This window comes from Fundulus heteroclitus, unplaced genomic scaffold (assembly GCF_011125445.2).
Source record: "Fundulus heteroclitus isolate FHET01 unplaced genomic scaffold, MU-UCD_Fhet_4.1 scaffold_46, whole genome shotgun sequence".
Classification (NCBI taxonomy): Eukaryota; Metazoa; Chordata; class Actinopteri; order Cyprinodontiformes; family Fundulidae; genus Fundulus; species Fundulus heteroclitus.
The window spans coordinates 2,248,464-2,260,802 of record NW_023396879.1 but is presented as its reverse complement, the minus strand read 5'-3'; the positions used below and the strand labels follow the sequence as shown (position 1 = coordinate 2,260,802).

The 12,339-nt window shown below is 46.7% G+C and overlaps 1 protein-coding gene across 4 annotated transcripts in view; it reads left to right on the top strand.

The window, feature by feature from the left end:
• nfia (nuclear factor I/A) overlaps positions 1 to 12,339 on the top strand; it is a 77,875-nt gene that overhangs the window by 53,842 nt on the left and 11,694 nt on the right. Inside the window, exons 6-11 of one of the 4 annotated variants that reach the window (XM_036131775.1) lie at positions 289 to 416; positions 1,137 to 1,187; positions 3,151 to 3,267; positions 6,059 to 6,237; positions 9,616 to 9,781; positions 10,209 to 10,297. In XM_036131775.1, coding sequence (XP_035987668.1) covers positions 289 to 416; positions 1,137 to 1,187; positions 3,151 to 3,267; positions 6,059 to 6,237; positions 9,616 to 9,781; positions 10,209 to 10,297 — 730 coding nt within the window. The remainder of the gene's footprint in view (positions 1 to 288; positions 417 to 1,136; positions 1,188 to 3,150; positions 3,268 to 6,058; positions 6,238 to 9,615; positions 9,782 to 10,208; positions 10,298 to 12,339) is intronic. The other 3 variants (XM_036131773.1, XM_036131772.1, XM_036131774.1) reach the window with 3 other exon arrangements.

Genomic DNA, 12,339 nt, shown 5'->3' with positions numbered 1-12,339 from the left:
CTGAAAGGCTGCAGGTTCAGGAGGTTCTCCTGCTGGAAGGAGAACCTCCTGAACCTGCAGCCTCTAACAGGTTCTGCTCCAGGATGGTTCTGGTTCTGCTCTGACCTGCTTCCCACAGCATGATGCTGCCTCCACCGTGTTTCCTGTGAGGACGGTGTGTTTCAGATGTTAGATTGTAAAATGTTGATGCGTGAGTCGTTCTGCTTTGTGCTGATTGGTCGGCCAGGTGAGGCAGACGTTAACGTGTAGCAGAGCGCTAACGGGTCTGCCGGTTCTGTCTGTGTGCAGCTCGGCTAAGAGGATAAAGTGCATGGAGGAGGACGTGGACAGTCCGGGCGAGGAGTCCTACTACCCGGGCCAGGGCCGCTCTCCGGGCAGCGGCAGCCAGGCCAGCAGCTGGCACGACGTGGAGCCAGGTACGCCGCCGCCACCAGCCGCACCTGCTTTAATAACCGCCATCTAACCCCCACTAACCCCCATCGGCTCCAACCTGAAGCTGCTGCAGACCACAGGTGCTGCCAGGGGATGTGGGCGGGGCTTGGAGCGGTCACCTGTGTGTGTGAGAGAGAGAGAGGCTGAATTAGCGCTGATTTCACCTGAAACACCTGAAGTCGTCAGGGGGCGGAGCCTGCATCACACCTGAACACACCTGGCAGGACGCCCACAGCACGGCGCAGGAACATTCGCTTTTTAGTTTTAGTTTCAGGGGCGCTTTGCTGTTCCTGTTTGTGTTTAGCAGCAAATTACTGATTTTCTAATTCTTTCATTCTAGTATTTTATATTTACAATTATATCCAACATATCATATCTTTATGTTGGATATAATTCTTTACATTTGCCCTTTTAAATAAAACACTAACATAATAAAATACCATACAGTACAATTTCCATCTTAAAAGAAAAGATATTTTAAAAAAGGTAAATTAAATATGTTACAGAAAGCTAAAGAATTCCTCAATATTATCTAAAAGTATTCTCTAAATCAAAAGCAAAGAATAATAATGCGGATTAAATGAAAGTGTCCTGGTGCTTCTCCACCCGTCTCTCCCTTCTTCCTCACTGCGTATATTTATGCTGCTTTTCTTCTTCTTCTCGTTTCTTTCCTTCCCTCCTTTCCTCCGTGTCGCGGTGGGAAGCTGGATATAAGCTGCGTGGCTCTCTAGCTAGCTCATTCATCTCTCGACAAGGTAAACACCAACATGGCTTCTTCCTCTCTGTCTCCGTCTGTGTGACCCGCCTCCTCCTCCTCCTCCTCCTCCTCACCTGGTGATGGACGGATAGGTGTGGATGCTTTGTCTTTGTGTTGTCTGCTGGACCCCACCCACCTGCCTACACGCCGCGTTTCTACCCTTACAGTCAGAAATGTACCTATTCTGGGTTATTTAGCTGTCGTAGGAGGAGAAAATGGAGTCATCATTTCTGTGGCTTTTATAATTTTATAATTTCCTCTTGTGACAACTAAATAACCCAAATATTGCTGTTTATTTCTGACTGTCACATAACAACACCCCATACCTGCCTCACCTGTCTGCCCCGCCCACCTGCCAGCATGCAGATGACATCATGGTGGCTGCTTATTGGTCCGTGTGTTTGGAGGCGGTGTGTGTGACTGAACCTCTGAAGGACCTCCAGCTCAACAGGTGGAAAAAGGTTTTCTCATCACATCTAAAGATCCTTCTGGCTTTATAAAACGTTTCCCCTCCTCCTTTAATCTGTCCCCTCTGCAGAATTCATCCACAGGTGTGTTTTAAACGTTGGGTTTTAGTTCATGGATTATAAGAGAAGAGAGAGAAACTCCTTTATTGTCTCACAGTGGGAAAAACCCTCAGTTACACTAAATCAGCTAAAGCAACAGAGAATGAGTTTATCAGGAAGGCAAAAATAAAAATACAATAAAAACAAAGTATGGCACAATTATCAATAATACACCATATTGGTGTGAAAAGGCATGGAGCCAGGAAGTAACCGGCCCGTTTCCATCGTCCATAACGATGTTTGTCACGTGTGTGACGTCCAAATGCCCGGGAATCATCGGTTATTTTCCCAATAACTGCTTTAGCCTGTAACCTCCTGTAATATCTACATTTATAATAAGATGTTAATGTTGAAACATGCAGGAAGGTTTACCTGTTTCACCTGCAGATATTTTAGGACCATAAGGTACGCTAGAACATGTGTAACATCACTCCTCTCTGTGCGTCTCTGTGGGACCAACAAGTCAACCTGCAGAGGCTCGTTATCAATAACCTTTGTAGAAAAGTAAATGAGCAGCAGGAGGAACACAGATGGAAGATAACAGAACAACAGAACAACAGAACTGCAGAGGAGGACGAGTGCATCCAGCGCCGTTCTACTAACAATTACCCGGCAGTCAGCGGTGTCACAATCACTGATTAATCCAGGCGATCAGAACATGAAAACGACAATAATACTGATAAATTCCTTAGTTTCATTCTGTAGCTAACGGCAAAAACATCTAATTTAACTTTACATCCAGCCATCTAGAAATTCCCTCCAGATCCAAAAGAGTCTGCAGGTTCTGGTCCTTCATGCTAAGCTAACCGCGGCTAAGTCCTTCTAGTTTTCTTCTTCTTCTTCTTCTTCTTCTTCTCTGATCAGCGAGAAGCCGGAACAAAAACCAGCTGAAATAAAATTGAACCAGACTATTTTAAAAATGTAAGAAGTGGAAGTAAAGCGTCAGCTTGAAAAAAATTACTGCAGTAAAGGATAAATAAGCAACATTTCTACTGAAGTTACAAAGTATTTATACTTTGGATGGATGGATGAATGAATGGATGAATTGATGAATGAACGAATGGATGTATGAATGAATGAATAAATTGATTAATAAATGAATGAATGAATGAATGAATTGATGAATGAATGAATGGATGTATGAATGAATGGATGAATTGATGAATGAATGAATTAATTGATGAATGAATTAATGGATGTATGAATGAATGGATGGATGGATGGATGGATGGATGGATGAATTAATTAATTAATTAATTAATTGATGAATGAATGAATTGATGAATGAATGGATGACCTCATCGGTTATGCCATCACTAGACGCCACCTTGTGGTCAAACATGTGAAGTTACGCCCTTCTCTGCTCCTCATCTTCATCGTCGTGGTTCCTGCCAGAAATCCCGTCTTCCAGCTTAAAGATGTCAGAGAGGTCCGGTTTCTGCAGCACCGGCCCCTCTTCCCCCAGAACCGTTCCCCCACACCTTCACCGGCCCATCAGTACCGGGCCTCAAGGTGAGGTCCAGCACAAGTCCAGAACCTTGCAGCCTCCCCCTTTACCCCCCCCCCCCCTCCTTCCCCGGCTGAAGTAAGACGTGAAAGTAAACACTCCCCCATCGTAGACCCCCACCCTGGTCGCCTACCCCTCCCCCCCCCCCCCCCCCCCCCCCCCCCACTGCTAGTAGCTCCTGTTGGGCTGATTTCTCCTCTTCTGATTGGGGCTTAATGGATGAACAGAAGTTCCTCCTTAAGAACCTGAGTTGGTTTCAGCATAAAGAGCTGTAGGGAGTGATGATTCTGTTTTAGATCCATCCAGGACCCAACATGTTCCTCCTGCACCCTGTAGATCTGTGATGTCAATGATCTCCATCACTTTAGTTCTCATGGACTCCATGTGGACCTTCTGCTTCTGTTTTCTGGTCCACAATCCAGTTTTGCTCATTCTGAGGCATTTGTTCTCCTTCTAAGGGTCTGACCACTCCATCCGTCCTGGCTCCGTCAGGTCTTCTCCATCCTCACCTACCCGCCGCCCACCTCCTCTACCTGCTTGGCAGGGGACTCGGTCTTAAAGCGGACATTTCAGGCTTTTCAGTTCTTCTTTCACATTTATTCCTTCAGCTGTGGTCTATAAAATATGGAACAGCGACGCGTTGGTCTGAATTCCTCGTTAATTTACCCCAACCTTCCCCCAGACGCTCCCCCCCCCCCCCCCCCCCCCCCCCCCCACCTTCAGGTCACAGAGCGCTCCACTCCTCCCCATTCAGCCATTTTTTTAGTCTGCAGGGGAGCGGTGTGAGGAATTGTGGTGTAAAACCCAACAACCAAACATTTCCTCTGATCCACTCAGCATCCTCCAGCTTGGACCAGTGAAGCCCTCAGAGAAACACAAGTGATGAAAATGGTCAGCTGGAGGTCCAGAACCTGGTTTAGCAGCTCTGCAGCAAATATTGTGACACAATTGTTGAAAACAGATGACAGAGAAAGCTGAACGGAAAGGAAAATATGAAGCAAACTGAATCTAAAGATATCTACGGCGCTCCTGGAGAGACTAGATTCAACCTTTCTGCTCTTCTAGACTCCAAGGACACAACAAGAAGGATTTAGGGGCTAAAAAGGAGGATTTCTCCAGATAGGCTCCCTTTAAAGTAATCTAGCAGCAGGAGGAGGAAGAGGAGGAGGAGGAGGAGGAGGAGGAGGAAGAGGAGGAGGTAATCTGCTAAGTGGAACTAATACGAGCTTTTCTCTGAGTGCTGGACAGACGGTGCGCTGATCGACTGAAACACAAACACTCCTGCTGTGTTAGAGGAGAGTTCTTCTCTGGAGAACGTGCAGGGATGAGGTTCTGGGTTCACAGAACTGTAGGCGGCGCCAACAGAACCTGTGTTCCTTTTTAGAACATCGTTTTATCTTCGCAATGATGTGAAACTGGGACATCCAAACACCCGACATGTGATCCGGATGCGCCTCCTGGTTCTGGAATAATCCCGGTTCTGGAGGGTGGTACTCTCCTGGACCAGCCAGACCATGAAAGATTGGAGCAGAACTGGAGCAGAACTCCTGATCCGATTCAGATCTGCTGACAGAACCAAGACTCTTTGATCTTCAAAGAGCCAGAAGCTCGGCAAGCTTTCCTTGGAGTCTTCTTATATTTTTCATTTTGATTTTGGTTTAGGAACAAAAGAAAAGGGGATTTAACTTTTTGATTAAGTCCAGATTAGTTCCAGATTAAAGCCGGGTGCCAATTAGTCCCAATACAATCCAGTTCTGATTGGCCCAGTTTACCGGGTTCCTGAAATAGGAAATCATCTAAATCCATCAGAGCCGTCTCACGTGTGATTGGTCAGCTTGGCGTCATGTGACCCAACATGAATCACCTCTGAGAAACAACGACACAGAAAACACAGAAAACACAGAAAACACAGAAAACACAGAAAACACCCGAGGTCCGTTCAGTTTGAGCGTGTGTGAGTGTGTTATTGTGTGTTATTGTGTTATTGTGTGTTATAGTGGGTCAGTGTGTGTGTTATTGTGTGTGAGTGTGTTATTGTGTGTTATAGTGGGTCAGTGTGTGTGTTATTGTGTGTTATTGTGTGCTATAGTGGGTCAGTGTGTGTGTTATTGTGTGTTATTGTGTGCTATAGTGGGTCAGTGTGTGTGTTATTGTGTGTTATTGTGTGCTATAGTGGGTCAGTGTGTGTGTTATTGTGTGTTATTGTGTGTTATTGTGTGTTATTGTGTGAGTGTGTGAGAGCGCTCTCCCATCCATTCGGTGATTACAGTAACACGCTCTGAGGATTGTCAGAGTGATAAATCACAGCCGACTTTAAGTGAATTAGTGCAGCAGCTTTAACTCTCCCTCCATCCCTCCATCCCTCCATCCCTCCGCCCTTCTCTTCCTCTCTCTTCTAATATTTCTAATGTCTCTCTATCCCCACCCGCCTCACCCCGAGTTCCTCCTCCTGCTCCTCCTCTGAGCTACACACATCACAGGCTCTAACGAGACCAAAGCCACTAACGAGCAATCAGACCCGATTAGACCAATCAGGTTCTTAATTAGACTGGAGAGGAGGAGCAGCAGGAGGAGGAGGAGCGGGAGGTTTAAAATGTGGAAATAAAGATATGATGGAAGTTGGATGGAGGCAGAGCGAGACTGAGCGCTGCTGTGGGCGGGGCTTAGCGCTGCATGCTCATTGGTCCATCTCTGCTGTCTGTCCATGGTCACTGATCTGCACGTTGACCTCCCTCCCTTGTGATAACCTTTAAATCTGCTCCCCCCACTAACCTGCCCCCCCTCTGTCTCCCACAGCGAGCCCCCACGCCCCCCCCTCCAGCCTCCACTTCTCCTCCTCCCCCATCCTGCAGCAGCCCGGCTCCTACTTCTCCCACCCGGCCATCCGGTACCACCCGCAGGAGACGCTCAAAGAGTTCGTCCAGCTGGTGTGCCCTGACTCCGCCCAGCAGGCCGGACAGGTGGGCCTCCTCAACGTAAGCACACACCTTGACACACACACTCAGAGCGAGGCGGGGGCGGAGGCGGGGGGGGGGGGGCGTGTGCTTCAGGCTGCGGTCTGACAGCCGATACGTCTGCGTCTAGACATGGAATCGATGCGCAGCACCAAACACACACAGGCCTCTGCTCGCTCTGCACTGAGCCGCCGCTCCTGGTGGCCGCGTCCCATTTCCTGCCACGCCGCCTTCCACAGACCCAGCAGCTGATGCTGGACCTGGAGGTTCTGCAGGAGGTTCTGCAGGAGGTTCTGCAGGAGGTTCCTGCTCTGACTCTGCTGCTGTTCACCTCCTCCATGCCAGCTGAGCTCTCTGAACTTCCTGTAAACAATCATTAAACCAACATCATTTTCCATCGATTCAGATTTACTAGTTGACTTTTATGCATCGTCTACAATCATGTCACAACAAATAGTTTCTTCATCTCTATTTTACCAGGTCAAACAAAGTTAAATCCAATAATATAACAAAGATTTTAATATGTATATAATGTAGTAGTGGAGATAATGAAGGGTGACTAAATCTGAATTCCTGGACGTTTTACCATTAAATATCTTTCCATTTGCTCTTTGTTAACCATATTTAAAACATTTTCAGGACCTTAAACTTTGTATTGAGTCAGTTTAAACCCTCTTGGCTCCTCAGCGTGAGGCTAACCTCCGTATTAAACTATTGTGCAGGACAGGCTGCAGCCGTTTTCGCTGCTCCTCTCTAGTCTTTACATCTGACCTCAGTGTAGGCTTCAGCAGCGCCTCTAGCCTCTCCTCTGCTCCTTCTCCTGTTTAACGTTCTCGCTGCATATCTCCTGGTCAACACGGTCCTGGGCGCAGCTTGCTGGATGTCTCTGCGCTGCTTTTGGTTCATTAGCAAAGTGCAAACGGAGAGGAGTGGACATCTCTCTGCTCCGACTGCAGCCGGGTTTGCAGGACGAGGCAGCTGCTGTCTGTGAGACTGACTAGAGAGGAAGGGAATCACGGCTGCCTCCAGCAACTGGAGAACGAATGGAGATCTCAGGTCAACTCGCATATAACACAGAAAAAAGACAAAGTTGCTGTTTTGAAGATGAATAAATCGGTGGAGCAGGGGTGTCATCATTTATTTGGACTCCTCAGAACCAGGAAACCCGGTCAGATTCACCGCTGTTGCCTGACCAAGATGGCAGCTGAACAAACAGTGACATGAGCAGCGGTCCAATCAAACAGATGTTTCGGCACTTTGACATTTCTAATGCTGAGTCAGCGTCCAGATGGGTCCAATACTCACAGTTCTGGATTTATCTTCAACACTTTGATTTAATTGAGGAGAATAAAAATAATTCTAGATTTCTCTTCAGTACAGTTGCCAAACTTACCCAGAGCCACAGCTCTGTTGATCCATCCATTCCCTTAGCTCTTAGCAGTAATGATTTTATGGGATTCTTCATAAATAAAATTAATTCCATTAAAAATAAAATAATTGGCATCCTCCCAAACATGATTACCTCGTCCTCAGTAAGTGAGGCAGCGTTGGAGGAATCCTTAGAACCTGCGCAGTGTCTGAACTGTTTAGAAGCAGTAGAGCTTTCTGAGCTATCTAAAATTTTAGCTTCATCTAAACCTTCTACCTGTATGTTAGACCCAATCCCAACCAAGTTGTTTAAGGACATATTCCCTTTGATCAGTGGCACTATTTTAGACATGATTAATCTATCCTTAGTAAATGGATATGTACCACAGGTTTTTAAAGTAGCTGTTATTAAACCTTTACTTAAGAAACCATCTCTTGATCAAGATGAGTTAGTAAATTACAGACCTATATCTAATCTTCTTTTCTTATTTAAAATTCCTGAGAAAGTAGTTGCTAATCAACTATGTGAACATTTACAAAGTAATGACCTACTTGAGGAGTTTCAGTCAGGCTTCAGAGCTCATCATAGCACTGAAGCAGCTCTGGTGAAGGTCACTAATGATATTCTCATGGCCTCAGATAATGGACTTGTGTCTATACTTGTCCTGTTAGATCTCAGTGCTGCATTTGATACAGTTGATCACAATATTCTCCTACAAAGACTTGAGCATACTGTAGGGATTAAGGGAAAAGCATTAGGCTGGTTTAAATCTTATCTGTCGGACAGATTCCTGTTTGTTCACATTAATAATAAATCTTCCTCAAACTCTAGGGTCACCTGTGGAGTACCACAGGGTTCAGTCCTTGGACCAATTCTCTTTACTATATATATGCTTCCCATTGGCAAAATTATCAGACTTTGTTCTAGACTGTTTATGTGTTTTTTTGTGTAAATACTGAACTGTCCCTTTAAGAAGAGGGATCATATTACTCCAGTTTTAGCTTCCCTTCATTGGCTTCCTGTTAAATCAAGAATAGAATTTAAAATTCTCCTTCAAACGTATAAAGCCCTTAATAATCAAGCTCCATCATATATCAGAGCTCTGATTACCCCGTATGTTCCTAACAGAGCACTTCGCTCTCAGACTGCAGGTCTGCTGGTGGTTCCTAGAGTCTCTAAAAGTAGAATGGGAGGCAGATCCTTTAGCTATCAGGCTCCTCTCCTGTGGAACCAACTCCCAGTTTTGGTCCGTGAGGCAGACACCCCGTCTACTTTTAAGACTAAACTTAAAACTTTCCTTTTTGACAAAGCTTCTAGTCAGAGTGGCTCATGTTACCCTGAGCTATCTCTATAGTTATGCTGCTATAGGCTTAGGCTGCTGGAGGACATCAGGATCTATTTCTCTCTCTCTGCTGAGTTCTCCTACTGCTCTCCAATCTGCATTGTTTGTTGTTATTTCAGCTTTTAACTTTTTGTTCTCTGGCGTTCTGTTAGCTGTGACATCATCAGGGGAGGCAGATCATCCTCTATTACCATCTAACATAGAAAGTACTCCTGGGTCAATGTGAGCTTCTGTGCTTTCTGTGTCTCTGCTCTGTCTTCTCTAAGCCCCAGTGGGTGGAGGCAGATGAGCGTTCACACTGAGCCTGGTTCTGGTTCTGCTGGAGGTTCTCCTCCCTGTTAAAGGGGAGTTTTCCTCTCCACTGTCGCTTCATGCATGCTCAGTATGAGGGATTGCTGCAAAGCCATCAACAATGCAGACGACTGTCCACTGTGGCTCTACGCTCTTTCAGGAGGAAACTTTCTCACCAACCTGGAGGATCTGATGGAGTCTGACTTTAGAAAGAGACTTTAGATGACATGTATTGTTCAGTGGTGCTATATAAATAAAATTGAATTGAATGAATTGAATTGAGCCAATTGGCTGTTACCAACTAGAACATGTTCAACTAAGATGATCAGAACCACTCAGTGAGTCCAGGTTCTGTTTTCTGTCTCTGCTCCTGACTCCTCTCCCTCCTCTTCCTCAGCCCAACAGCAGCTCCCAGGGGAAAGTCCACAACCCCTTCCTGCCGACGCCCATGCTGCCTCCCCCGCCACCTCCCCCGATGGCCCGGCCCGTCCCGCTGCCCGTCGACGCCAAGCCGCCCTCCACCTCCTCCACGGAGGGGGGAGGCAACTCCCCCTCCTCCCCCAGTGAGTTCCTGCAGGCTACAAACATCATTATCTCCACATTTGCTCCATGATCTGAGCTGTGCTGGGTCGGGTTGGCTTCAGGATGTTCAGATAACTGCTGACGTTTGGCACCAGCAGGCCGAGCTGCAGCCAAAACAGCTAATCCTGCTATTGCTCCTCCACATTTACACCCAGATGTGTCGTTCAGGTGCTTTCTGACCCAAATCTTCTGCTAAACTCTATCAATAGGAAGCAACTCCTCATCAGTTGCCTTTAAAGATTGATTGGTCAAATGATCGCCTGGGCGTTGTTGTTTTTTAATGAATTACATTTCAGTTTAAACATGAAATAAATCTGATTTTCTCTCCTGAGTGGATGTCAGAGTGGATGTTTACCTGTCACGCTCCGCCCACCTCGGTACTCACCTGTGTCTGTGTGTGTTCTGCAGCGTACTCCACCCCCTCCACATCTCCGGCCCAACGGTTCGTCAGCGTCGGGCCCCGGGACCCCGGCTTCAACCTCCCTCAGCAACCTCAGGTAAGACCGGACTGCACCGGGAAAGTCTGCTGGCTTCTTACCAACGTGGCTCCAGGTGGGACCACCAGGTCATTGGTGTGTGTGATCACTGCTGATAACACCAGCGCCCCCTGTGGATCAGATCAGTCACTACAAGCCGATGCAGCATCCTGAATCTACTCACTTCTAGAGGAAACATGGTCCTGGTTCTGGATCTTAGCAGCCAGCCTGTTCATGAGAACACCTGATGAACTCACCTGGTTTGGAGGTGATTCAGAATCTCAGGAACGCCTCCAGGAAATGAGGATAACTGATCCGTGTCTGTTTAAAGCAGCCTCTACCCAGGCTGATAGGACCAGAACCTGCACAGAATATATCCAGAGCTTCATCTAAGTAAAGGTTTGCATGACAAGAACAGGAGGAACCGATCCACGTGGGCCACTGTTCCACTGCCGCCGTAAATGAGAGAACTCCTGATGTTCTCTCATTTCAGGCTAATGCTGTGGTTCACCCAGGAAGGCTTCCTCAGTTCCTCATGGGTTCTCCTCTTTGGATTTCAGAACCAAAGTGTCAGTAAAACTGGGTTCAGTCTGCAGACGCATGAAGCCAAACAGGCAAAATCCTGGATCTCAAACATCAAAAACGTAAAAATGCAAAGTTGACAAAAACAATTCTGCAGCCAAATCGTTGCAGAAGTTCTGCATTGTGATGTCATCAGGCGCCAATCAGGGTTTAGCGTTTTTATCCAGCTACGGCTGAAGCAATAGCAACTGTTTTTCCAGCAGGAAGAACGATTAGCAGCAAATGTTCCTTCAGAGGTTTATCTCAGGAAATCCGTCTGGTGAAGAACTTTTAATCGCTTCAAACACTTTCTGAGGTCTAAACCAGCAGAAACCGTTTCTTTCAGCCGACTCTGGTGTCATGGCGACTGGTCAGCTGATCAGTCATGTGACCGCTCTGGCGCCTTTGTCTCTGAGTTGAGATTTTAGGGTCAAAAAAGTTGTGATAGAAACACTGAAAAATATTCATTTGGGATATTTCTCGGTCAGTGAGGGCAGCATTTTAATGGTGTGTGTGTGTGCGCGCGCGTGTCCGGGTCAGGCTGTGTTTGTCAGCTGATTTATGGAGAGTACAATGATTGGTCGGCTGCGCTTTAACTCATCTCTCTCACACACACAGATAACAATGAGCTGGGAGTCCTCTGTTGACATTTCAGACATGCTCCATCGCTCTGGTGTGTGTGTTATTGTGTTATTGTGTGTGTGTGTGTGGTGACCTGCAGTGAACGTGTCTGTCGATTTATCGATCCTGTCACAGGCCAGCACACACCCTCTGAGAGGCCGACGTGGGCCAGGTGTTTGTCTCTGAAACAGAGCCGCTTATTTATTTATTCCTCCTCTGGCTCCATGAGCTGCTGCTGCTGCTGCTGCATCCTCTCGCTGTGTGGGAATAATGAGCAATTCCTCAATTCCAGAATCAGAGGATGAAAACTTTTGTTGCTAGAAGCTTGGGTTGGTGAAGGTTACTAGTTATGTTTCCATCCGTTCTATCGTGCGAATTCTGAGAAAAGGTTTAAAATGTTGCAAAATAGAAAAAAGAAATGTTTCCATCTACAGGCGTGGCGCGAATTGGCGTTACGCATGGCATTACATCATGTCGTTACACATAGCGTTACAGCATAACGTTACAGCATGACGTTACACATGGCGTTACACATGGCGTTACACATGGCGTTACAGCATAACGATACAGCATAACGTTACAGCATGGCGTTACACATGCCGTTATGCATGGCGTTACGCATGGCGTTACACATGCCGTTACACATGCCGTTATGCATGGCGTTACAGCATGGCGTTACAGCATAGCGTTACACATGGCGTTACAGCATAACGTTACAGCATAGCGTTACACATGGCGTTACAGCATAACATTACAGCATGGCGTTACGCATGGCGTTACACATGGCGTTACAGCAAGGCGTTACAGCATGCCATTACAGCATGCCGTTACACATGCTGTTATGCATGGCGCTACACATGGCGATACAGCAAGGCGTTACA